We start from the raw sequence: 27,967 nt of genomic DNA on the forward strand, positions 1-27,967 counted from the left end.
AGCAGGAGCTGCGCGAGGCGGCGGCTCGCACTCCGTTTTGCCCTATTATGGTCACGAGCGTGACAGCGCGCGCTACCCAGCATGCGCCGCGGTGTCAGGCTCCGCCACAGCCAAGATGACCGACATTGAGGAGCCGCTTTCAGACGAGGAGAAGGTAAAAATAAAACATTGTTAACTTTCACAAACCGCCCAAATACACACGCTTGCACGTCTTTATATTAAAACTCTCCGCGTGCAGAAGGATGAATAACTGCTTGCCGGAAGGAGCGCGAGGTTGTCTAGCCGGTTAGCCGTGTGCTAATCTGTGAGGAAGTGAAATCGCTGCTTTGCACTCTTGTAAAACGCAGAGACCTGGTTTAACAACAACGATACACCGAGCAACAAGCAGTGTTTTAGCAAGTCACACGCTGTCCGTTAAAGCCGAAATGGCCGTGTTGTTTTGAGTGAAGTGTTGAGAGCGTCAGCTGTTAGCAGTTAGCTGTCAGAGGGAGTTCAGAAATAGATCGCAGCAGATCCACCCACTCCGAACCGAGCCTCCGGGCTTTAACGGGCGTGCTTCGGTAGAGTTAACGTTACCATGTGTGGGACAGCAGATGTCAGATCTGCCTGACACAACAGCCATCTGAACCGAAAGCCTCGGCCGGATGAAGTTACGACCGCAGGAGCGGGTGTGTTTTGAGGTGGAAGTCTGCAATCTACGCTGTCTTAAAAAGAAAGTTTAGTCAAAATTGAGAATTCTGTCGTTATTTACACACCACCGTGTTGTTTCTGCAGTGAAACACAAGTGAGATCTTAGGAAGAATGTTAGTGATGGACAGTGTCGTTTACCGGTGGCTATTAATTGCATCTTTCCATATGTTGAGACTGAATGGCAAGACTGTCATTATGGTCTGTCACTTTGACAGTAGTTTTAACTTTATATGGGGCAGACGGGTGGATTCAGATTTATTTGTGCTCTTTAGGTCAGTCTCTGTCAGCATCTGTCTCTTCTCTAAAAGCTGCATTTAACTGTCACATATTTTCTTCCCCTTTAATTACATGTGGTCATTTACTGCATACTGTCAGAGCTTTGAGTAACAGGCTCAGCTGACTTCCCCAGCTAGGCCACATGAGATAATAATTAAACAAATTGCTAGATGCTTCCCATTATGTTAATCTATTTCCCTTTTTTTTTATTAAAAAGTGTTTTGTTGGTCAAACATATATGGGTTTGAAAGACATTAGCTGTATGAAATTTAATGGAATCCAATGTGTTAATTGTATACTCTATTTTTATTTTACAATTAAATATTACAATAGTTCTAATTTATTTGACTTGTTGAATTATTATTATTATTATTATATCCACCCATTCCATCTATTTTCCATCACTCATCTGGGACCGGATCTCAGTGGCAGCAGGCTGTGTAAGGACACCCGTACATCCTGGGAGGTGTTCCCAGGCCAGCTGAGAGATGTAATCCCTTATGCCAGTGGTCCTCAAACCTCTCCATGAAGTACCCCCAGCACTGCACATTTTGTATGTCTACCTATATCTGACACATCCACTTCAGGTCTTGCAGTCTCCACTAATGAGCTGATGAGTTGAATCAGGTGTGATAGATGAGGGAGACATACAAAATGTGCAGGGCTGGGGGTACTCCAGGACAGCTTTGAGACCACTGCCTTGTACTGTTATATAGCAATCTTGATGTATAATCACAAATATTGTTTTCCAAAACGTGCAGCCCTACAAAGTTAAAGGTGTCATGTGACGTTGCCAAAAAGAACATTATTTTGTGTATTTGGTATAGTGCAATGTGTTCATTTGGTTTAAGGTTCAAAAAACACATTATTTTCCACATAATGTACATTATTGTTGCTCCTCTGTGCCCTGCCTTTCTGAAACGCATTGATTTTTACAAAGCTTATCGTTCTGAAAAGCGAGGCATTGCATATCATGCAAACATAAAACCATGTCTCCATTTGTGATCGGAGAAATGACAAACATCAAGCGCTACTCTACAATGCTCAAAACCCGCGTTTGAATCATCAGTGGCAAATTCTTTAAATATAAAACATGTACTTACAGGCTGTGAGTCAGAAGCGCCAGACTGTCCTTGCAAAGTTGGTACTGCCCCACTTTATAGAACAGCCTTTGAGTACAGACCCATTGTAGCTAGTCTGCAGCTTCAGGAAACAGTCCTCCATAAAATGCATCACACAGTGTCACACACTGCAGGCTTGAGTGAGGAACGGCCAGCGGGTTAGAGAATTGTGTGTCTGGTGGATTCGACGAAGGACAAATGTGGCGATCCACAGCGCTAAGTTGATGTATCTCTCATCGACCAGCACGGATCAGCTGTAGGCATGACGAAGCTGATATTGTCCTCTTTTGGAAGGCCAAACAAAGTAGTTTCGCTTTCACAGTGAAACACAGCGTCCCCCCAAATAGCGGCAACAACAATACTACAGAGAGAATAAAAGTTACGCCTTCTTCCTTTGAGATTCAAAATGAAATGTGTGAACATTTTGGCAGTGTTATGCAAATCTTCCCACATCGTGACGTGGACGTGGGGGCGTGTTTAAATGAGGCATTTTAGGAGGGAGTGGACAAGTCTTAACTTTTATAAAGAATATCTCTTTGGATTTGAGACTTTAGTCTTTGCCACTTTACAGATATTCTTCATGCACCAACAGCTTGTAACACTCCAAAGAGAAAGAAAAAATTGATATCGCATCATATGACCCCTTTAAGGTAAATAGTTAAAGGAAAGTTAAATAGTTTTAAGTTAAATACTTCAAAATATTTTGCTTGGATGCTTTAATAGCACACAACAGTTGCTCAGTTTGAGTTAGATGTTTTTGGACATTTAGCAGTTGTGTGTATTTGGGATATGTGTATTATTAAGGACTCAGCGGTGTGTGTTCTTGAAGTGTTACAGGGAGTGTATATGGGGTAATTTGAGCTCTAGAGTCACCCGCTGGAAACTGGCTGTGATTCAGTAGTGCAGAAGCCACAGTGTTTTAGTGAGACAAATATGTGCCCACTTATAATTTATTATGTGTTATTTCTGCAGGTCCGCATTGCAGCTAACTTTGTGACCCACGCTCCCCCTGGAGAATTCAATGAAGTGTTCAATGGTGAGTGTCATTAGAACAATTGATTGTTGACAGTCTAATCATGTGACACTGAAGACTAGAGTAATGGCTGCTGAAAATTCAGCTTTGCCATCACAGGAATAAATGACATTTTAAAATGTATTATAATATGTAAAATAGCTACTTCAAATTGTAATAATACTTCACAATAGGGCTGCACGATATTGGGAAAAAATGACATTGCGATATTTTATTTTTCTGCGATATATATTGCGATATGAAATCTAATCTAATGTTTTCTTACAAACAAAAATGGGGCGAACACACTTACATTCTCATTTTAAATGATTTAAACATCAGAGTATTATTTAAATTAGAGTAAATTATTTGTTTGTAACTTTAGGATATGGTTTGAATTGTTAACATATTAACTGACATGAACTTACCACGAGCAATACTTTTGTTACTATATTTATTAATCTTAGTTTATGTTAGTTTATAAAAACACAGCTGTTCATTGTTTGGTAATGTTACTTCACAGTGCATTAACTATGTTAACAAATACTGCACAACTTTTGATTTCAACAATGAAGGCTATAGCAACGCCTAAATGTTGAAATTAACAATGTTGTAGAAGTGCAGTTTAGTAATAGTAAATGTTAAATAACGTAGTTAAATAGTTTTAATAAATAGAATATTAGTTGTAAAGTGTTACAGATTTTTTTATACACCAATTCAGACGTCTCGCGAGTTCAGTGTTGGAAAGGTCAGGTGTTTAAAACCATTCATTAAATTGAATCGGTTCAAAGGAATCATTAGTTCGCGAATCAGATGTGTACGGCACGCGTTGTGTAATTATCCTCGGCAGTTTAGGATATCGCACAAGATTTGACAACACAGAAAACATTTCATCACTGGATATTTTTTTTTTTTTTCTCGGCACCATCGTGTCAATTGATTTTGATTAATATGCGCGAGGGAGAGAGAGCAAGACAGCGCTCGTGTTGTTTGAAGACGGTGAAGGTGAGCGAGCGCGCGCGCCGGGGCTCTCTCTCGCTAGCTCTCTCTCTCTCTCTCTCTCTCTCTCTGCTCGTTCTTATATGCGCCCTGTTAAACTGACAGGACTTAAAAACACATGCAAATGATAAACTTTCACTCTATGATGGTTAAGCTGTGCAATTAATCCGCGAATCACATTCGTCATTGGCCGGGGGCAGCTGGCCCGTACGGTTAATGAATAACGGATCAACTACGACAGCCTACATCGCACATCCTGCGATGTGACTATCGTGGATTCGTACATCGCGATATCGATGCTTAAATGACACATCGTGCAGCCCTACTTCACAATATTACAGTTTTTACTATATTTTTTGGTCAAATAAATTCAGCCTTGGTGAGCATAAGGGAATTTATAAAATTGTATTAGCCCCAATCTTTTGAATGGTAGTGTACAGTTTCTTGTTTTCTGTTGATTGCAACATTCTCCTACCCACCTGAAGCTGCAGTCCCAGAATATCTCATACAGACTCATGCTAGTAACAACAAGAGATTTGATTCGTGACACCAGCATCAAACAACATGGAGGAAATGCTTGTGATAATTTTTTACTGATTTGTACATAAAGCAAAACAGGAAAAAATACACAAAATGCTTGGGGAGGCATATGAAGCCGTTTGATGTTTATTTATTTATTTTTGCTCCTGCTTCACAGTGCATTGCTTTCTTGCAGTTTAATTGGCGGTTCCTCATTACTGCTCTCTCGCTCATTGAAACAAACGCCTGATTTCAAACCAGTTTATTTTATATTGTACCAGACTTGTGCTACGGTTTGTGATTGATTTTTTAATTACTGTGTTTTTTGTAGATGTGCGACTTCTACTCAACAATGACAACCTCCTTCGGGAAGGGGCAGCACAGTAAGATATTTACAGATCTGTGCATCACGTTATGTCCAGATGCATCTGTATATAGTTGAAAGTTTTTACAAGAAATATACATGTTGCACTGTCTCATTTTTTGTTTCACAGTGCCTTTGCTCAGTATAACATGGATCAGTTCACTCCTGTCAAACTGGATGGTAGTGAGGAGTCGGTAAGTTCACGATTTAAAGAAGTAATTTCAGTCGGTTTTGGAAATGTGCGTGTACGTTTAATTCCTGTGCTGCCATGATACTCTGTGTTATTTTAAACAGAGAGCACACTATTGTCACATTATTTATTTAAGATGGGTGTAAACTTTGCTCTGTAGATCTTTGTGTACTTTGTGATTGATTAGGGCAGGTGTGAGCATTGTATTGTGAGTGTTTGCTGCTGCGATAGTAGAGCTGCAGATCTGTGTGTGATTAATTTAGCCTAAAGAGGAAGTGACATCCTGTTCCTGCAGGTTCTGATCACTGAGCATGGGGATCTGGGTCAGGGGCGGTTCTTCGACCCACGGAAGCGGGTGTCATTTCGTTTCGATCACCTGCGAAAGGAAGCGAGTGATCCTCAGCCTTACGAGGGAGAGACTGCCCTCCGATCCTGGAGGGACGCCTGTGACGAAGCGCTCAGTGCTTACGTGAAAGAGCACTATCCCACTGGAGTCTGCACGGTACACATTTTTCCTATGGGAATCTAAACAGAAAAAAAAGAATTTTTAACACATTTCTGTTACTGTTAGTTACTTGCTGCATTTACATTTATGCTTGCAGCCATTGTTTGTGAAATCATATGCACTGATGTTTGCTGCAGGTGTATGGGAAGACTGTTGACGGACAGCAAACAATTATTGCTTGTATTGAGGGTCATCAGTTCCAGCCCAAAAACTTTTGGTGAGTAGTGTTCAATGCTTTATGTCCTTAAACCCACTCTCTGGAATACTTGTATAATATTGCTGAACTATATAATTGACTTTAGTCCCAGGCAACTGATATTATACATAACTTTATTTATTATAGTAGTCTCATGATATTTTAAATTAGCAATTCTGGTGCATTTATGTTTTTGCACTACTGTTCAAAAATGTGGAATTGGTAAGATTTAAATGTTAATAAAAAAAAAAAAAAAGTAATTTAAAAACATAAATGTTTTGAAAATTCTCTTATGCTCACCAAGGCTGCATTTAGTTGATCAAAATACAGTAAAAACAGTAATATTGTAAAGTACAATTTCAATGAATTATTTAAAAGTTAATAATAATTGCAATAAAATGGTAAATAATTATTATTTACAATTTTATTATGATTATTATTAACTGTTTAACTGAAGAGTTGAACTAAACATATTTTAAAAAGTAATTTATTCCTGTGATGGCAAATCTGAATTTTCAGCAGTCATTACTCCAGCCTTCATGTGATTCTTTAAAAATCATTCCAAAATGATGAATTGATGTTTAAGAAATGGTTCTTATTATTATCAATGTCGAAAACCATTTTGCTGCTTATTTTTATGAAAATGCTGTATTTTTCAGGATTCTTTGAATAGAAAGTTAAGAAGAACAGCATTTGTTTGTAATATAAAATATTTTGTAGTCTTTTGTAGAACTGCTCATTCAAAGTATTAATTTCTTTTAAAAATACATAACTTACTGACCCCATATCTTTAAATGATAAAGTGTTAAATAGCAGGCATTATGTACAGCCATCTGTCATTTTTGGACCACTTAAAGGTGATAAAAAATTCACTCTTGCCACATTTTGTTTTATTATAATATAATAATCTGTTGACTGTACATTATCTCTTATCAAATTAAATCTACATTTATGCCATGAATTCTATAATTCTTTATGTCTGAAATCCTTGTGTGAGTCTCTCTACTACAGTCCACATTAGAATTGTCCATTACAACCTTGTCTGGAGTCTGATTCTCTTGTAAGACTATATCTGATTGCACTCTGACTCGCTGATGATTCTCTCTGGTCAGGAATGGCCGGTGCAGGTCAGAGTGGAAGTTCACCATTAGTCAGTCATCAGCTCAGGTTGTGGGAGTATTGAAGATCCAGGTGAGACCTGACAAACTAACACAGTGGGGATGAGAAAAGAAAGTGTGATGGTGAAGAGTTTGTGTTAAATAATTTGGTTTCCTACAGGTGCATTACTATGAGGATGGTAATGTACAACTGGTGAGCCATAAAGAGGTGGAGGAGTCTATTGGAGTGACTGTGAGTTAAAAAAGAGAGATATTTACATAAGCATTAACCAAGCAACCAAATGTTTAAGATTGCAAAGAAGATGCAATCTTCTTGCAAAGTAAATTCTTGTTCTTTTCTCTCTAGAATGAAACCGTGACTGCCAAGGAATTTGTAAAAATCATTGAAAATGCTGAAAATGATTACCAGGTAAGAATTTGATCTGTTCAACATATGTTTACATTTTGATTAAGATGAATATTAAATATTTTATTAGGGCTGCCCTCGACTTAAGATTTTTCTAGTCAAGTAGTAGTCATTCATTTTTAGCAATAAATTGACTAATCACATGTTTATATTAATAAACCATATATTTCATGAGCCTTTAATTGCCCATAGCCTATCAGCTCTCAAGCGCACACATGAAACTTGTCACAGCGCACCGCAGAAGTAATGATTTTGAACGCGTCAAGGAAAAAACAGCAAGACGACTGCGTTATTATTATAATAATTCATTGATAAACTAGTGTTTTCTGTATATTCATCTGCAGTGATAAGGTGACAACACTGACTCATCATCTTCACAGTGGACATGTATGTTTCATACGGATTACATAACTGAAAATATTTGTTTTCCATTTGAATTGGTTCATTTAAAAGCTTTTCATTTTCTATAGAAATATTTTTCATTTCTGTAAGGCAAGCATGGAGTTTCCGTTGATTGTTTTTGACATGCTCAAGTTCATAGAGACCTAAATGGCAGAAAGCGGCATTTTAAAATAGCACAACATTTTGTTGTTATTGTGAGTGCACACAAATAATAGTAAAACTTTTACAAATTTGAAAGTTGTATTACTCTGTATTCGCAAAAATGACAGAGTATTTTAAGTTAAATGCAAATGATCACAGCGGTGCCTCAAAAGTTAACTGTCATGCAGTGAGCACGCTACTATTCAGCTTCCACACTCTGCACAAACACTTGAATAGCACACTTTTTCTAGGTTAACACTGATTGAATGGCCATGTAATGTTGCTACTACTTACATGTTTCGGATGATAAGCCACATTTGAGGTCGATGAACAAAACAAACGCTTGGGTGTCCGATGTACTGTATTTACTACATAGAACAGCTGTTTATATGTTCGTCATGGGCTACGTGACTTTGTCACTCCCTTTGGAATGTTTTTTTTTCTGCGACTAATAAAATTTTGATTGACTAAGCCTCTTCTCATCGACTATTAGGGGGCAGCCCTATATTTCAGAAGATTAGTGCATCCCTAATTTTAATGAATCCAGTTTAACACTTGCGTTGCTTAAATGTTTCCCTTCAGACGGCCATCAGTGAGAACTACCAGACAATGTCAGACACCACCTTCAAAGCTCTCCGCAGACAACTGCCCGTCACTCGCACCAAGATCGATTGGAACAAGATCCTTAGCTACAAGATCGGCAAAGAGATGCAAAACGCTTAGAAATTGACCCGGTTCCTCTTCCTTCTGTTCAAGTGCAGAGCCGGCGCTCAGAACACCACACGCCATTCGCTCAGCATGAAGAAGCATCCCAAAAATGAAAAAAAAAAAAAAAAAAAAAAGTCAAAAAACCTTTTTCTGTTTTAAAAGAGGATGTGATTCCATTCAGCTTTGTCATTAATGGATGGGTCTCAGCCGTGGATGAGGTTCAAATGAGAACTCGGAGGGAATCGTGGATCTAAATTATCGGCAATTGTTGGTTTTCTCTCATTTACCCGCTCGCAAGTCACTCAAAGAGTTTGTATTGTTTTGATTTTTGTCTTTTTTGTGAACTGTGATAGCTGCAATGCTTGTGCAAACGGTTTTGTGTTTTAAAATGGTGGATAAGTAATGTCTCACTCACTGTATCTCCAAACCCCAGTCAGACGACAATCTCACCTTTTCCACCTCCTCCACCTACTGACAACCTCAACTCTCCAGGCTGAAACAGGGAATGCATGAGGTCAGGAGAGGAGAGGAGGGGAATGGGCTTTGTGTCTGGGTTTGGAATGGCCATCTGTCTTAACTGCTTTCACCGTATCTTTGTCTAACAGTGACTCACAGTCTGCTAAACTAAAATGGTTTAATAACCCAAAAAGACACCCAAATTAATCAATGATTTTTATATTTATACACCAGTTGAATTGATTTCACATATAGAGGTTCAGACTGTCTGTTACAGGTACTTGTGATGCATTTAAGGTATCCACAGTCTGCAACATATCCACAACCCACACAGTAAATCTGCCTCTCTGGCCAGAGCACTGAGGGCTCCATCAGTGTTGCAACTGCATGTTTCTGCCACACTGCTTTCACGTTAACCTTGTTTGTCTTGATTGTTCCATTCAAGATCCTCTGTAAAATACACCCATCCTGTAAGACTAGCATATTCTCTGTCTCTCATAACCTTTATTTTTTCAGATTTTAATTCATGCAAACATAATGTCTGCTCACAGTAAATGGCACCAAAATGACTAAATGTATACTGCTGAGCTTTTATTGTGCAAACTCTTGTGTTTGTACCTGAGGTCTATACAGATTTACTCTTATCCTTTATGATGTTCTTAGGGTGAGGACTATATTCACAATAAAATCAGTTGAATTAAAAAAAAAAAAAAGTTAACTTAGGGGGAAAATTGGTTGGTCATAAATTCAACACTGCTAATTTGCTGTAAAAATCATATGGGAAGAAGCAACTAATTTAAGAAACTCATACAGCTAGCTAAAAGTTTAGAACCTGTTCTTTGAAAGTCTCAGGTAGAAATATAAAAATTCCAAGTTTCTGTTCAGGTTTATTGATGCACAAAAAAAAAAAAAAAAAAAAAAAAAAAACATTCCAGTAGTAAAAATCTAAACTGCTACTTAAAAAGGTTTCAGTACAGTAGGAGAAATGGTGAGGTATTAAAAACAAAAACATTGAATGACAGTAGAGCAGCTGAAACCTGTAGGACAGGACCGATACATGCACCCCATTTACTCATAAAACCCCAACATACTTTGTTCTCTTATAAGCAAGTTAAGATTGTATACTGTATTCATGTGAGCAATACCTTCATGCCAGCAAGATTTTTACACAAACATAAAAGCATATCTATTTTCATACTAAAAAGTTTAAATGCCAAAAGACTTCAAGAAGGATAGAGGTAAGAAAAGAAAAAGTCCCAGGGTAAAGTAATCATTAAATGACATTACTCATTTGTGCTTTTACCAGGGTGTTGAATCATGTAAACTGGTGCTATAGGTTCTACCTAATGTTTAATAAAATTACATTTTAAATATAAGACTGACCAGTATAAACATAAAAATCAGCGATGGAGTAATACATCCAGGCATGGTTGTTACACCCAGAATTACATTCACAGAACACACAATTTTAACTTAATTGTAAATATTGTTGACTATCATGTCACATGACAAGAATTTGTGTGGCATATAAACAAGCATTTTTAATCTTCATTTACAGAGAAGGTATTCTGGTTTGGCTGATGTTTAATGCTGCCCAAACACCAGGTGGCAGCTTCCTGAGCAGCACTTCAGACTGACACTAGAGGACGATGTAGTCATAGTGCAATACAGTAGGACACAGAGGTTTTCCATGACCATTTCATATCAGTTCATATCTCCAGTAGTTTATTTCAACATAGACTCAGGAAGTTAACAGCAACTGCACATTATATATTACTGCTTGTCAGAAAACCAATAGTTTATATATTTACCATAAACGTAATATAAACGTCAGTCACCAGACAGATCAAGACGGACATCATTTTCTCATTAGTAGCCTAAGACTGACCGATTGGTTGAAGACTAATCACTATTTGCTTAGCACAGTTTTTACTTTATATACTTCCATTTTATCATTCATTAAGGTTTGTTCTGGGATACCGAAGGTTTCAGGTTCAGGTGTGTTTGATTAAAGTTTGAGCAAAATTCTGCAGAAAGGTAGCACTCCAGGAGTAGGGGTGGCGACCCTTTTAGACCAGTGGTTTTCAGTTCTGGAGTATCTCATCACTGAACATTCTGGATGTCTTTCTTTAACACATTAACTCGTTTGTAGAGGTTCCAAGACCTGAACGGTTTCAGATAAGGAGACATCCAAAACGAGGTACTTAAAATGACAGTTCACCCAAAAATGAAAATTCTGTCTGAATTCACTCACCCTCATGTTGTTTCAAACCTGTAAGACTTTGATTAATCATCAAATCACAAATTAAGATATTTTTCAATGACTGGTTTCTGTTTTCCTCCACTGAAAGTCCAGGAAAGCAAAAAGATCCAAAAGGTCATAAAGGCATGCGAGTGAGTAAATAAATACAGATTTTTCATTTTTTGGTGAACTACCCTCTTAAGAACAACTATGACATGACAATAAGGGTGAAAAATAACAAAAGACGGAAACCTTGAGGTTCTCAAGAGAGTGCTTTAAATGCCACTGGAGGGAATGGAGTGGAGAAGGCTAAGGACAGGCTGTGGACTCTAGGCTGGTTAAGTAGATGATGACATGACCAAGTCAAACTCTTTTGCATCTTCCTGACCACTGGTGAGACCACAGCTCCCAGAGAGCTCGGGGAAGTGGCTGGCCCTTCCAGAAAGTACTGGTGAGCCAGGAGACTGGTTGACCCCCTGCTTTTTGGGAGCAACAGGGGATGGATGAATCTTCTCCGCCCTAGGAATTATTGGTGAACGGATCCCTGGTGAAAGAAGTCCTGGGCTCTTCCCTGTCGGTGAGGAGGCTGTGGCCAGATTGCGGTAATCAGTGCCAAAGGGCGAGCTGTTGGACGGAGGGAGTTTACTTGCCACTTGTTGGCTCGTGAACCGTGACAGCACCTGAGTGACAGTGTTTCGGGCAATCTGCTTTGCTGCAGAATTGTCTGGAGTAGTAGGAACAGCCGCAGTAGGAGAGAGGTCTCGAGGGGAGTGGACAATGGATACTTCGTGTTTGTGTTCTGCCTCAGCTTGTTGCTGAAACTTGTGGCGTGCTGCTTGGAATCGCTGGTTGATCCCGACTTGGAAAGAGGATGGATAGGTCGGACTAGAGCAGCCTAGAGAGGCCAGACGCTTGGTCAGTACTGGGGAAGAGCAAGGAGATGAGCTAAGGGAGGATGAGGCAGGACTGCTGGGGGAGAGACACCGCAAGGCTCCACTTCCTCCAGGGAGCACTACCCCAATGTCCACCGATCCCTCTTCCTTGCACCTCTCATCTGCTGGAGACTCTGGTTCTCTGGGAGTGTGGTGACCATTTAGCTTGGGTTGTGGAGATGATTTAGATGCAATGGTTTTGCCATCAACTTCTGTTTGACTAAGAGGAGGCGTGATTCCTGTGGTTGCTTTCTGTGGAGTTTTTACCTTTTCTTCATTGTCCTTTTCCAGCCCTGCCTTTTCTCTTTCTTTCATTTCATCCAACTCTTTCTTTAGACTATTGAACTTCTCCAAAAGCTCCTGATATCGTTTTTCTTCCTTCCGAAGTTTCCCTCTCATCTGCTCGCACTCTGTATCCAATTCGGCCAGCTTTCTCTCACCTCTCGCCTCTATCTGCTGAGCATGAGCGCGTTCGCTCTCCAGCTCCCCCTTTAGGGCTTTGATAGTACTGCTCTCATGTTCCAGCTGGCGGCTGAGCTCTGCAACCCGCTGGCTCTCCTCCTCTGCCCGTGCTGTAGCCTTCTGACATTCTTTCGCCAAGGTTGAGGATAACTGCTGCTGCTGCGCTAAATCCTCCTCAGCTTGCTTCGACAGGACTGACCGCTCACGTTCTAAACGTTCGACTTGAGCCCTCTCAAACTCCAGCTGTGAAGAAGAAAAGCAAGAGACGTCACTTTAAAAATTCAAAAATACTAATAAAGTCAGAGGGAATAACACTATGCATTATATAGATGTAAGACTTCAGACAACATCGAAGATGAATCCTACATTCTTTAAAATGTTTTGTTTACTTGCTTCTTCCTACCAGAAACAAAACTTATGAATATCTTTAAGACTTCGGACCCTATGAGCTGCAGAATGTGTGAGAGTCATCCAGGAAAAAAATAAGTGTGTGTGTGGTGTGTGGTGTGTGTGTGTGTGTGTGTGTGCAAGGGAAACCCAGGGCAGGACAGGAAGGGCCTTTTTTCATAATACTGGAGTCTGTACTTTAACCTTAATATAACCTTATCCTAATCCAATAAAAACACAAACACACAATGGAATGTCTTCACACACACAGAGAGGCGGATGGACTCTCATGCACCACAGTCCATAAACACAATGGAGCCTTTCCTCTGTAGAAAAGAGATCTGCGCCAACACTGTTACACAACAAAGCCACACAAAATCTGCTGGCACAGGGTGCTGTGATTGCATTTATCTTGCAATTTCAGTTGTATTTATAATGGTGCAGTTTGTGCATGTGTATATATGTTTTGGTTGTGTTGCCTGGTTACCTGTTGCAGTAGTCTGTCTCGTTCCTTCTCCAGCATGACAGTGATGTCATCACCCGCAGCATTGTCTTGAGCACGCCGTCGTTTCTCTTCTTCTAAATCAGCTATTACCTACAGGCATACACACATTCAAACATCAGGTCAAGAAAGATGACTAATTATGACTGCACCATCTAATAAACAGTAAGCATGTATTATTTTCATTTTGAGTTAATAATGTTTGAGTCATGTTAATTGAGTCACATTAGTCTAAAAATTAAATTGTCATTATTTTATTCATATTTCCAAATCTGTATGACTTCTCTTCTGTGGTAGACAAAAGAAGATATTTTTGATTTTTTTTTTTTGGTAATCAAAATTATGTGTTTACTAACTTTTTTTGTGTTCCACACAAGACAGCAAGTCATACAGATTCAGAACGAATGAAAGATATGGTTCAAAAAATGCATAAATACAAATAAATGATAAAGTAATATAGTAATGTATAATACATGTATAAATCTTTCATACAATGTTTATGAAATAAATAAAACCTTTTTTTTTTTTTTTTTTTACTTTCAAAGAACTGAATGAACCAGTCCCATAAACATACATACATTTTCAATACATGCATTCAAGCTCTGTTCCAAAACTGTGTGAGCTAGTCTACTGTCTATATACTGTAGGCAGCTATCTCAAACCTATAATCCAAAGTAACTGATTAAAGTGACATTAACTCAATAGTTTTAATGCCTACAGCTTTTTAGCATTACCATTTTTGGTTCCCCAAAAAAATCATTTTAGTGAACTGTTCTTAAAATAAAATAATTTCTTTTAGTGTTTAGAATATTTGAAAAATCTATACATAATTATTTCACTGTAAAGAACCTTTACTCTTGTGGAATGGAAAGGTTCCATGGATGTTAAAGATTGTTCATGAAACCATAGGTGCCAATGACAAACTTTTATTGTGAAAAGTACAGCCTTCACATAGGAGCCTAAAATACAGCCTAGGCAGGTAGCTCAGATCTCTGTCTTTGTCTCTCACCCGTCTGTGTCTCCTCTCTGCAGCAGCGAGCTGTTTCAGCAATTTCTCCTTCATGTTGGTGCAGTGGGCCATCACTAGTTTCAGCACACCCAGCGGGTTCAGACACACGGGACTCTGCCGTGCATCATCCTGAGCCTGCGACAGTTCTCTGTCCCTCAGCAGTGCTATGAAGGGGTCACGGAGGTTGTAATGTCCATATCGCTCCTGTACAAATGCATCTCTCTGTTGTGCCTAAAAAATGCCAAAGGTAGACAAGAAAAGATAGGAATAAGTAACTGGTTTCCACTGAGAGATGTTGTGATCACACAGCAAAGTCATAGAATGACTGATTAATACCTTACATTATGTTTGCATATAGGCCATGTGTTTTTATGAGAGACAGAAAGAACAGGATTTCTAAACACATCATGATGCAATTACAGCTGGTCACTATCAGATCTATTTACACAAAACATAATCACAGCCTTGACCCCCACTCTGACTCTTCCTCTGCGGACAGGTGTTAAACCTCCCCTGGGCTGAAGGGATGGAGAGGGGGGCTATCACCACAAAAGGCCCAGCTGTAGGGGGTGTTGTTCATTACTCATTGTGCATGTGCGCGCTTGTGTGAGAGCTGGAAAGGGGGGCAGTGTGACTTATTTAGGAGGGATGGGGACGGGGTGGTCTTACTAAATAGATCAGCAGATGGGAGGCACACACACTTGGTTCTATCCATCGGTTGTTGATTGGATGGAAGCAGATTTGAAAGCAAGTCGAATAGAAGAAAGTTTAAGCTAACTAAATGATTGGTGAAGTCCAGTATACATCATCAGAGAGAAGTCAGTCATTTCACTGGATCCAGTTGACATTTTGATTAAAAATTACATAGGTCAAAAAAAAAGAAGAAAAAATAGAAAGAAACATGCACATATGAACTGTTTACAGTAACTTCATAATAGCATTCATTTTGAAAATAGATAGGGTGAATATTAATTCAATACTTGCTTTTACTTTACATGATCATATAATGACGGCAAATGAATGACAATTAAATGCAATACCGTTTAATAAAAAATGTGTAATATCCGACATGATACTGTAAATTAAAGGCGAAAAATCATGACCTCGTCAGGCTAATGTGTACATGACGCATACACATTTGGAATTTTCATGAGCACGCCTTTGTGTCCTCCTTAAATACACCAATGCAAACAAAAATGTAGACTTTTATCTGCTTGATCACAATGCATGTGGGAAAGAAAGTAATATTTAACCAACCAGACTTCAAGAGACCTGAGCTTCTGCCGTTTCCTGGTTATTATCTGATAATAATTCAGTCTTTTAATAACACTGAGAATGAGAATGAGGTGTGGTGTGTACTGGGTGTGAACATCAGGATACTGATTAACACAATGCGGCATCTGTAACAACAATAACCATTTAAATGCAGGCTGTTAACTCTAACATATTTTTTCTATCTCTCAGTCTCTCTGTATCAAGCAGAAACTTATATTGTACTAACGTCTAATATGCTGAAGCCGTGTGAGTGTGTTAAGTGTGTCTCAGACCACTAGGCTGGATCATTTATTTATTTCACTTCAGCATTAAGCAGTGCTGCATACTACTCAACATCATTACAGAAAATTACAGTCCATTTCCAGCCCTAGAGGCCTTAATCTGTGGCCCTGCCGGCCTCTGAGTGACCTTATCCACAGATCAGAGAGAGACAACTAAAGGAAGCAGACAAGCATCATTATAACTACTGCACAAACTACTGTTTATATTTGATCTAATACACTAATTATTATATTTTTGGCTATAACTCACACTGCACTATTTGTGCTAGAGACATAAATGATATGATGAAGAATGATTCACTTTGGCAAAAGAGTAAAGAACCACCTGGAACACCTAAGCAACAGCAAAGCACTGTCCTGGCAACCAATATTTTGATACTACAGTCCAAAAGATCATGGTCAGAAATATTGTAATTTTTGAAATAAATTAATACTTTTTTTTAAGCAAGGATACATAAAATTATTAGTAAGTATAAATAATTTATTTTTGTTAATATTTATTTTTATTTTAAATGCTTTTTTTTTTAACTTTATATTCATAAAAAAAAAATTTGTCACAATTTCCACAAAAATAAGCAAAACTGCTTTCACCATTGGTAATAATAAGAGTTTCTTGAGCACCAAATCAGCATATTAAAATGATTTCTGAAGGGTCATGTGACACTAAAGACTGGAGTAATGACTGCAGAATTTTTTTTTTATTTCTTTATTTTTGCCATCACAGGAATAAACTGCATTTGAAAACATATTCAAATAAAAAAGTTATTTTAAATTGTAATGATATTTTACAATATCTCTGTTTTTACTGTATTTTAATCAAATAAATGCAGCTTCGGTGAGCATAAGAGACTTCTTACCGACCACAAAATTTTGAATGGTAATGTAATGTTTTTATTTCACACTTCTATTTTAAATATTTGAATTCTTTAGTAAGATCATAATATTTTGCAGCTGTAAACAAAACTTTGTTTTTGTCTCTTTTCACACCCAACACAACAGACCAGACACACACCCACAATAACAGTCTCTCGGGACAGACAGCACTACACACACTAGCAACTGCCTTTCCCACCAGAAATCCAGCTACTATATTATTACTATACTATAATAAGATGTTTAGTTTGAACATTAGTTACTCATTTGACTGCTTTCTCTGCGCACTATAAAAGATTTCACTGTGCATTTATCATAAATTACTGCCAGTTAATTACAGTTCAGGACTTCCTGTGATGAAGCAGAATTGTGCCGCACAATCACAATGATTATCTTGGCACAGTAATTTTTTGTTGTACATTTGTAGATAAACTGCAACAGTATATCACAACTCTCAGTAGCCAGTACTTCCTCAAAATCTAACATATGACTCCAGTTTGTAAAACTGTTTATTGGTTCAAAAGCAAATAAGAATAGCAGGTTTCTAAACAGAAGATGTTCAGCTTTAATGATTTAACTCACTATTTTAGCTCTAAATAATAACTATTTATATAATCCCTTTAAGTCCCAATGCTCATCCAAGGATAATTAATTAGATTATTTATGAGCATGGGCTTATGGGTATTCCCTCACCGTGGGATCTCAATGCAGAATGAGTTATTTTAGATACTTTTAATGGTAATTTATTGGCTAAATTTATTATTTTACTCTTTGTGTGTTGTTGTGGCATTAGTAATACATATTCAGGAAAGAGCAGGATGCTCTTTGTGCTGTTGCTGTTTAAAATCAAGCTCTTGCTGATCTGAGGCGCTTACCGTCTGAGACAAGAGAGGAATCAGGAGACTTCCTGGAAGGAAGTTCACACTGAAGGAATCCTACATCCCTCTAATCAACACACAAACACACACTCAAGAAGAGCAAGTTCAGAAGAGCAAGGAACCCCAATGGTTTTCTCTCTGAGTGTGTGTGTGGAAATGAGTCACATTTTTAATGTAAAACATGGACTAGACATCCTCCCTATTAGGACAAAACCAACTTGCTTGTTTAGTCTGTTTGGACTGTGATTTTAACACGCAATTCTCTATTCATGAAATTCCCCTTTCAGAGACTTGTGGACAGACCTGATGTTCCTTTATAAGGCTTAGATGATGAAGCAGCGAGTGAGTCATATTAACGGCCGGTTTCCCGTTTTAACCGCCAGCCCTCAGGACATTGGCTCCTCCATTACATCAGAATGAGCCATGGGAAAATAACTCTAAAGGAGGAGCAAAAAATGGTGCAGTTGATCTGGAGGCATCTAACGTGATTGACGCTGTTCTCCCAGCATGTACAAATACATACTCATACACACAACACGACATTCATGATCAAAGACTCAAGCCCAAAGGGCCTCTCAAGGATCCCTGTGTGAATAAAGCCCTTACTGCCCAGGAAGAAAGGCAAATTAAGCTGACACACACACACACACACACACACAATTTAGTATCTTGCCAAGGGCTGAGCAGTAAAACAGGCACACTTACGCACTAAGGCTTTGTTCAGACAGGAAGCAAAAATCAGATTTCAAAAATGCACCTCAAATCGGTAGACAGCAAACAGAAAGAAAAAAAAAAAACCCTAGATAATAATCAGGATATTTTCACTATGTATTGAATAGAAAATGAGTCAATGAGTCAGCGGTTTTGGATATCAATACTGCAGTATCCAAAGCAGATGCACCAGACACTGCAGACAATGTCTAATAGAAAATGAGTCAATGAGTTGTTGTTAAAAAGACAGAGAGTTTATTCAGGAAGGATGCTTTGTGACAGCAAAACCTGTTACATTGTTACAAAAGATGTCTATTTTAAAAAATGCTGTTCTACTGAACTTTCTATTTATCAAAAAAAAAAAAAAAAAAATCACTGCATCAGTTTTAACAAAAGAATTAAACAGCACAATTATCTATCATATTAGAATTATAAAGCATATTAGAATGATTTCTAATGATGTTGGGGATGACTGAACAAGTCACTGTACAAAGTATGGATGTATGTAATATGAATGCACAAATATATTACCAAATGTACTGTTCGCATTCAGATGAATTTAGCTTTTCTGTGTTGTTTTCAATGTCCCACAAACTAATCTCATAGTGCAGTGCAAAGAGTCAGCAGCTGATCAGCGGGTCACAGTGAGACACCAGAGCAGCTTTAGTGGCTGAGCCCCTCGTCTCATGTTTCCATCTTTCCCAAACACACCCCTGAGCTCATGTGAAGCTGCTGTTCTCTGTTATTAACATTGTGTTAACTCTTTAACTACAGCATCAGACAGAATAATTACAGGCCTAATAAAACTCACACACACACTCTCTATATATATATCCAGAGGGAACGCTGTGGGCTTCTGTTGTGTCAGTATGAGTTCAAACCAAAACCAACTACATGTGTTCTAGTTTTGTGGATTAAAGACTCATTCGAGCACAGCTGATTTAATTTGTGTGCTTATCAAAGCATAAAATGAAATATAAGATGGAGAATTAAGTAAGTAATGATAAAGAAAGCTGTAAGGCAGGGCTCTGTGCTAACACTTGTTTAAATGTTAAGGAGTTCAGTTTTTAATGACTTTCATTATTCATTAAAAACAGTTAACAGTAATGAACATATGAAATAACTCCCTGGAATTTTTGCATGTAGAATATACATGCTGTATTTTTGTAATTTATAAGTCCTAACAGAATGAAGATTGTGTGCTCATGAATATTAATTATGTTACATGATACACTTAATGGCTGAAAGGAAGATGTTGATAAGTGTGCACTAATCAGATGGCAAATAAATGAATCAAATTATTGTGAGGGGCGTAGTTCATGAATATTTATTATATTATTTATAAACTTCTGCATGATCTAAATAATATTCATACATCTCTTAATGTTAATGTTTTTAAGGTGAACTATCCTTGTAAATTTAGTTTTTATGGTCCATTACTTTGTGTTTGTTTGTGTGTGTGTGTGTGTGTGTGTGTGTGTGTGTGTGTGTGTGTGTTTTACAGGAATAGCACTGCCTGCCATTGTTCTCCTTTCTGACTCTTTCCTGAGTACCCCCGACACACTTCCTGTGGTTCCTGACCACTAGTCCACACCAAACACTGATCATTTACTTAACACAAATATCACATAGCCTAACACAAATCTATACACATGCAGAGCTGAGAATGTACAGTATGTGTAAATCTCCCAAATGCTCGAAATTCACAATTATTAAAGCTGAAGTATTTCATTTTGCAATGGCTTCTCCTTTCAAAGCTTGATATGCAAACACAACATTTTGGTACTATAACAACTCGCTCTCAATGCAGCAACATTAACTTGAGTTTGGGGAAGAGCTTTCAGTTTGTAGCCAGGGTACGTGTCATGGAAACTTGTTTGACCACAAGCTTTGGCAACATGCTAAAACATGTTAGCAATCCCTGTTTAAAAAAACAGCATATGCATCATGTGCTGGTCCTAAGCTGGTCCTCAGCAACTAGCTCCTGCTCAGGACCAGTTTACCAGCACATGACCAGCTAAGGACCAGCTTAACCAGCTCAAACCAGCAGCCATGCTTCAAAACATACCTAACCAGCACATGCTGTTTTTTTGCTAGGTATACCTAGCAAAATGCAAAAATGTGCTATCAACATGCTAGTTAAAACAACACTAAGCAGCATGTTAAAAATATTTTACATTAATGCATTTAACAGACTCTTTTATCCAAAAGAGGAACAAAAGTAATCTGTTGAGGAGCTAACAATAATTGTAATATACAATGGCAAGTTTATTAGACAACTGGCTAGAAAACACAACAACATTATGCTAGCATCACTTAGCAACATGTTAATAATGTTACCAATAATGGTTAACAACCAACAGAGAATGAGAAGTGGTTTCTTAAACAGCTATCAGGATTTTAATGTGGTCTAATGCAGTTTCATAGGATCTGATGAGTGTCTGACATTGCCTGTTGTGGTTTCTTAGGGTCTACTAACGTTTTTAGGGTTTTAGGGTTTACTAACAATGACACACTTCAGCTTTAAATGCATGTGTGTGTATATGTGCTTTTACCCTGAGTGTGTGTATGACTACATCTTGTGCTTCCAGTTCTCCTTCCAGAATGCTGAGCAGCATCAGAAGTTCAGCTTTACTGAGAGTCTCCACATTCATCCTGCTGCCCTGTAACACACAAACAGATGAATTCAGTAAACAGTATCTGGGCCCTGAAACAAAACCACTGATTTACAGGTCTGGCAATACAACTCGATGTTTTAGCAGGTCATGCACTGTTTAACTGTACTGAGACCAACGAAACAGGATCATACCACATACACACACAAAGATCAATTTCTCTGGCCTAGAAACGTAATCAAGTTCCACACATTTCATCACTGAATCACTCTTGATCTGAAATGACATTTGTGTGAGTCTGGCATTCATGAACGTTAAAACACACACACACACGCACACAGTGTTCATCTGACCATCTGACCACATCCAGGAACCTATTAGCATTTTAGCACAGAGGTCTCCAGTGAATGAGTTAAAATGTTGTACTGTAATGGATTCCCTCAGTCTAGTCTCACACACACACACACACACACATTCAGTGTGTTTGAATGCTCTTGTGAATAATTTTTCTGTTTACTGCAATTGACACAGACAGATCTGGATTCGGCTGCAGGGTAATGGACGGTTTTTCATTAACCATGAGATTTGGCTTGTTGTATCTAGGTTCATATTTTCATTTATGTTGGGGTGTGTGGGAGCAGAAAGACAGAGGGAAACCTGCCAAACACCCCAACACAATCTGCGCGACCACTGATTTATAAAATAGTTGTGGAAATTATGATCATTCTGTATACTGTATTAACTCCCCAACCCACAGCTGAACGTCATCATCATTATCAGTCATTTCACACAACAGCATTGTCCAATTGGATGACTCGTATTCTAAGGGTGTAGATTAATTTTCATAACTGCACAGTTAATTTTCAGGTTTAATGACCACATTGCAGCTGCCACATTGTTTCCGGTCAATATACTTAATTGGTTGCATAAGGAAGTAGTTCTACTCACTAGAGCATTTTAGGGACCAAAAAAAAAACAAAAACACTTTGTGATAAACATATTTTTGTGGCAACTGTGGTACAATTGATGACGAACAGAAAATTTATGCACATCTCAGGTTTAACATCCACTACACTTCATGTTGTGGCTTTATTAGCATTAATATGTCGAACTGCCAACTATTCCCTACATATTTGTCCAGCCGTTCAAAAATTGGTGTCTGTATGATTTTTAAATGTTTTTTAAAAGTCTCACCAAGCCTGAAGTAATTTGATCAAAAATATAGGAAAAACAGCAATATTGTGAAATAATAATATAATTGAATGTAACTATTTTCTATTTTGATATTTTTTTCTTAGAAAGTAAAGCTGAATTTTCAGCATAATTCCTCTAGTCTTCAGTGGCTCATGACCATTCAGAAATCATTCTAATATGCTGATTTGATGCTAAAAAAAAAAAAAAAGAATCTTATTATTATCAATGTTAAAAACAGTTACATTTTTGTTACAACTGGCTGGTTATTTTTTCAGGTTGAGGAACAGAAAGTCCAAAAGAACAGCATTTATTTGAAATATAGTTTTTTCATTACATTATAATTGTCTTTATCGTCACATTTGACCATTTTAATGCATCCTTGCAAACTTTTAAATTGTAGTTTATAAAATAAAGTAGAATATGATATGTTAGGAGGGATCTATTTTTTTTATCGCACAGCTTTAAAACCTTACACAAGAACTTTCTCAATCAATCCTAAAATCAAACACCTAGATAAAGGCATATATATATATATATATATATATATATATATATATATATTATATATATATATATATTAACAAAGGTGGCTTTCTTAGGTGGTTTTTCCCTCAGACAATCTATTGAGATCACTTCCTGCTATGATTCAGTTTGGTTGCATATCAGTGTGTTAGTAGGATGACAAGTATGTTATTTTTTTCCTTTTATATTGAACAGAAAGTTACACAGCTTGACCAGACTTAATATAATCTCAGGGCAATGATGTCATCCAGACATTACTAACACACTGCGGATGGGGGCTTTTTGTAGAGACAGAATTTGTGTGTGTGTGTGTGTGTGTGTGTGTGTGTGTGTGTGTGTGTGTGTGTGTGTGTGTGTGTGTGTGTTATAACTGAAACGCACTTTTATAACTCATGCAGTATTACCTCTGTGAGTCTGTGATCCAGCCGGAGTGTGTTTGTGCGGATGTGTCTGCTTACACACTGATTTGATATAGGCTATACCTAATATTTGCATTAAACCATGGACACAGAAACAGTTGTTTGCTTAAGAGTTGTATGTTTATTTTTATGACATCATTGAATGATGCTTTTATAAATTGCTCTGGTATTAATGGTGTGACCACAAGTGATCATATCACATGCAAATGAATACACAAACACTTACACAGACAGAGACACAAACAGCATGAAACATATATTTTCACCTTCATCTATTCAGTTTGTGTGTGTTAATTTACATCCACTCGATCTATATAGAAAACAGACTGCATTATTATTCCCTTTAGAATCTTCATCCTGCTGCATCCGGTAAAAACACTATCCATGCGGATCACAAGTGCATCCTTCCTGCCTTCATTTCCTCTCAAGAGGACCTATAAAAGCCACACACATTTATATTGTTTGTGTGACAGTTTGACAAACACAGGTATGACAAGAGAGAAATGAAACACTGAAGCTATCAAGCTTCAAACAACAGATTCTCTTTTTTATATATAAAATATGGTTCTATCACTATTTGGATTAGGAAATACTGTCTATCATGTTTTATAAAAATGCCTAATCTGCTGATCACTGGCTGTCACGGTCAGTTGGACTTTCACTTGGTTTATTAAAAACAATTATATATAAAAGGATTGGAACAGGAGTCCTCTTGCATGCTAAACAAAACCTTTACCACCAGATATTTTTTGTTCATATATTTTGAACAACTGTGTTGATTTTTCATTGTTTATGTCTTATCTCAACTAGCCAGGACTCCCACTGGTGCCAACTCAAAATGTAAAAAAACAAAAAAGAGCATGACGCCCCTGACTGTGATGTGTAGAGGGAAAAATCTGGTTTTCTGCTTAAAGAATCTGTCTAAAGAAACCTCCTACACCAGGCTGTAAATAACAACTACACAAATACCACATCTGACCAAGAACTACATTCCAGAAAACTTCACACAGCAAACAAAAAGAGGAGAGAGGACTCATTCCAGCGAATCTTCGCTGCAGTAGCCAAGACCTGACAGACTGAAATTTAAGCCATTCCTTTATTTTACAAGAACCGGATCAGTCTATTTCTGAACAATTCATTTAGACCAGTCGGGTTACCGAGATCTGAAAAAATTGGCACACAACAGCGATGAGCCACAGACTCACCTTGATTCAGTTACTCATTAAGTACACTGATCCTGATGATGTGAAATCAGTCACAGCTGCGGTGAGAAACAAGGCTATTTAACAGTATAATGTTTCACTACTTTATATAATAAAGAGAAAAATATGAGCAAGCAAGACAGTGTGAGAGAAAGGCCCTGCCCCAAATGGCACACTTCATGTGCACTTGCGGTCTTGCAGATTTACAATGGCCGCCCATGTCTGTTAAGTCCATGAGACCATAGGGTGTCCCATTCGTAAATTTAGCTTTCAGAAGGGTGCTCACAAGTACCCCCTTTACAGCCTCTAAACACCCTCAATGCACACTTCTGCCGAGCCCACACTGAGGCGAACTCCACAGCAAACTTCCCAATAAATCTCCTATATCATTAAAACATTCAGATACAAATCGTGAAGTGACAAATATGGTCTCCTGACACACGATTGATATGAATCTTGTATCATTTAAGAGATCATTCAACCCAAAAATGTAAATACCATTATAATTTTTTCATATTTTCTTGTTGTTCTTTTCCAATAAATGTGGTCACATTTATCATTCCTCAGCAAAATTTCATATTTGAAATCCATTTACATCAATAGGAATTTCAAGTAAGGCAAAAAAATTCCCCTGCATTGATTTCGGAACAGGTTCAAAGTTGGTTGCGTGAATTCACCACACGGACCAACAGAGCATTTGTTTGAAGGTGACTTCTGTGTGAGCTGTTCTTCATTCATTTCTACACTACTGACAATGGACAATTGACTTTTTGCTAATGTGATCGCACCTTAAAAGTTAAGTAAAGGATACATAAGTATACCAAGAAAGTATCCTAAAAGTGATCTATACGTTTCAACTCATAAGCCATGTTAAAGCAACACTCTTAAACACTTAACACTTGTTCCAACCCAATTTTGGGTCAGATATGGACTAACCCAACTGTTTGGTTAAATTTTGGTTACATTTTTTAAATTAACTTTTTAATCCAACAACTGGATTAGCCCATATTTGACCCAAACTTGGGTTGAAACAACCCAGCATTTTTTTATAGTGTATATGTGAGGTATAGAGTGAAATGTAAGCCATTACTTTATACTTTATTCTCAAGAACAAGATCATTCGAATGATATGAATCACTGGACCAGTGATATGAATCATTGGACCTGTTATGTAACTAGATCAACTGATTCATGAAAAGATAATACTCAAAAGTATACCCATATATACCTATACCTGCTTTTCCTTTTTCATTGCTTGAAAAAGCAAGAAAAAGAGAAACACTATATGGGTAAAAGAGACCGAAAGGAATTCCAGGAATTCACACCCCACACACACATTAATCAAATATTAACAGAAAGAAACTCCAGACGAGACTGTAATGCATTCTAATTCATTTCGACTATATTAACAGCCAATTCAGCATCTGCTTCTCCGTCACTGACACATCAGACCTACAGAATCTGCAAAATGAAGCACTTCTTTGGTGTAATTACATCCTGGCCTGAAAGAATGTCTACAACCCAGCTCTTGAGTGACTGATTCTGACATGCCAGTCAAAACAGAGCATTTCACCACATACAGGCTAGACCACATTTTTGCTCTTCACCCACTGACAAACACTCACATGCCTGCTCTTTAAAAATCACTGTTCGTTTGATTCAAATTAACACACTTAATCAACTGAGCGATTACATTCAGATTAATATTTTAACAAATGTGTCCAAATCCCTGGCAAATGTATTCGGTAGCTGCAAGAATCCATTACGCACATTCTAAAAAAGTGTACACGGATTCTTAAGCTCTGGCATAAAGAAAATGCTACAAAACATGAAAGAATAAAGTTAAAGATCAAGGATAAACACTATCACATACAAAAATATTTATCATACCTATTAACAAATCAAATAATGTTTTAAATATTTTAAATGTTGTATTTATGCTGTAGCTATTTTGTTTTACTTCAATGAGTGAATTTATCTAAAAATCACAAAGTGATTCTTCACAACCGTGAGATCATAAACACAACACGGGAAATGTTAAAACAACTGCTTAATGAAAAATTAAATAAGAAAAACCTATGAAAGTAATTATGTGAGCTAAGTGAACTCACAACAGTTGAAATATGGGAAAAAGATGAGGATTGATACTATGTACAGACACTATACGGATGGACTGTGTGTAAGTTTATAAATTTAAATATCTGCGGTGTTGACTACCAGTACACACACAGATGTAAGCCTTATAGGTATATATATATATATATATATTATATATATATATATATATATATATATTTATATATATATATATATATATATATATATATAATAAAATACTAAACTATTTATTCTGTCTAATACATTCATAGTAGTGGCTGTTCTTTCAAATATACACATTTAACTCTTTTTTTAAGTTAATACATATTTTGATTCGCACATGATCTGAGGACACAGGTACAGTAATGTCATCAATCTGATAAAATAAAGAGAAAAACAAATGAAATGATCACTGCAGTGTTCTTAACACAAATATTTCATCTCAGTCACTTCTAAAGTGAAAGTGTTGCCATTTTAGGAACTAATAGCAGGGTAAGTTTTGTCCCATGTTTCAAGAATCAGTGGATGGTTAATCTTTTATAAGCTGCGTGATTAGCAATAAGAACCATAAATTCAAGCATTGTTCAGCAAAAAGTACTGCTGTGAATATCAGATTTCCTGTTGGACACAAAGCTTTCCTTTCAGTGCTTAAAAAAATCACCCTGAACATATGGACCATTTCACATGCTGCTAAACAAGCAATCAGTGCACTTCTCAAATGTGTGAAGAAGAAACGATCAAATGTCTGACACCAGACCGGATCAAATAGAAACAGGGACAAAAGGCTGTTTGTAAAATTGTTACATAGCATTTACCTGATATACTATAAAGATCACACAACCATTATGTAGTTATATCTAAATCCATTAAAAAAACGAGTCTATTAAGACTGCATTAAGTGCATGAGTATGGAAGAATACTGTGTGGCTAAGAACTTAATGTTTATCTTTGCAGATAATAATAATAATAATAATAGCGATGCACTGGAAATCTATCCTGGGATCTGAGATTCACTCTTCCACACCAGCACGCTCTCCAGATCACATTCACGCCCCTATATCCTTTCCCAAAAGAAGTCATAATTCCATGTTATATTAATTTTATTACCTTCATATGTGTTTTCGTTCGCTCATCAGTCCTCGTGGTCAGAAGAATCCCAAGTTTACGGAGTTATTTCTCACTTTCACTGCTGGCCGTGCTACTGTCCCGGCCGAAAATATGGACTGCTGCCACTGACAGCTCGTTCAGCCAATAGGCGGAGAA

The 27,967-nt window shown here is 37.5% G+C and overlaps 2 protein-coding genes across 2 annotated transcripts; one reads left to right on the forward strand and one right to left on the reverse strand.

Moving 5' to 3' along the window:
- Positions 1-9,672, forward strand: LOC109065729 (F-actin-capping protein subunit alpha-2-like). The gene is made up of 10 exons (XM_019082730.2): positions 1-154; positions 3,060-3,123; positions 4,949-5,000; positions 5,112-5,175; positions 5,467-5,673; positions 5,814-5,893; positions 6,985-7,063; positions 7,151-7,222; positions 7,337-7,399; positions 8,522-9,672. Exons 1-10 carry the CDS (start codon positions 116-118, stop codon positions 8,660-8,662), a joined length of 861 nt encoding a protein of 286 aa, XP_018938275.1. The 5' UTR covers positions 1-115; the 3' UTR covers positions 8,663-9,672.
- Positions 8,997-27,967, reverse strand: LOC109065726 (CTTNBP2 N-terminal-like protein). The gene is made up of 5 exons (XM_019082729.2): positions 27,812-27,967; positions 21,211-21,318; positions 14,638-14,868; positions 13,614-13,721; positions 8,997-12,982 (listed from the first exon to the last, which is right to left on the reverse strand). Exons 1-5 carry the CDS (start codon positions 27,815-27,817, stop codon positions 11,684-11,686), a joined length of 1,752 nt encoding a protein of 583 aa, XP_018938274.1. The 5' UTR covers positions 27,818-27,967; the 3' UTR covers positions 8,997-11,683.

Source organism: Cyprinus carpio, chromosome A8 (assembly GCF_018340385.1).
Source record: "Cyprinus carpio isolate SPL01 chromosome A8, ASM1834038v1, whole genome shotgun sequence".
In the NCBI taxonomy this organism is placed as follows: Eukaryota; Metazoa; Chordata; class Actinopteri; order Cypriniformes; family Cyprinidae; genus Cyprinus; species Cyprinus carpio.

Bases quoted from the DNA above. Each gene is read 5' to 3' on its own strand.
- LOC109065729 (XM_019082730.2), top strand. From the start codon at position 116: ATGACCGACATTGAGGAGCCGCTTTCAGACGAGGAGAAG. The intron at 5,001-5,111 runs GTAAGATATTTA...TTTGTTTCACAG, and splicing joins CTTCGGGAAGGGGCAGCACA to TGCCTTTGCTCAGTATAACA. The intron at 5,674-5,813 runs GTACACATTTTT...TGTTTGCTGCAG, and splicing joins ATCCCACTGGAGTCTGCACG to GTGTATGGGAAGACTGTTGA.
- LOC109065726 (XM_019082729.2), bottom strand. The intron at 13,722-14,637 runs GTGAGAGACAAA...GTATGCCTGTAG, and splicing joins CAGAGAGGAGACACAGACGG to GTAATAGCTGATTTAGAAGA. The intron at 12,983-13,613 runs GTAACCAGGCAA...TCTTCTTCACAG, and splicing joins GAGACAGACTACTGCAACAG to CTGGAGTTTGAGAGGGCTCA.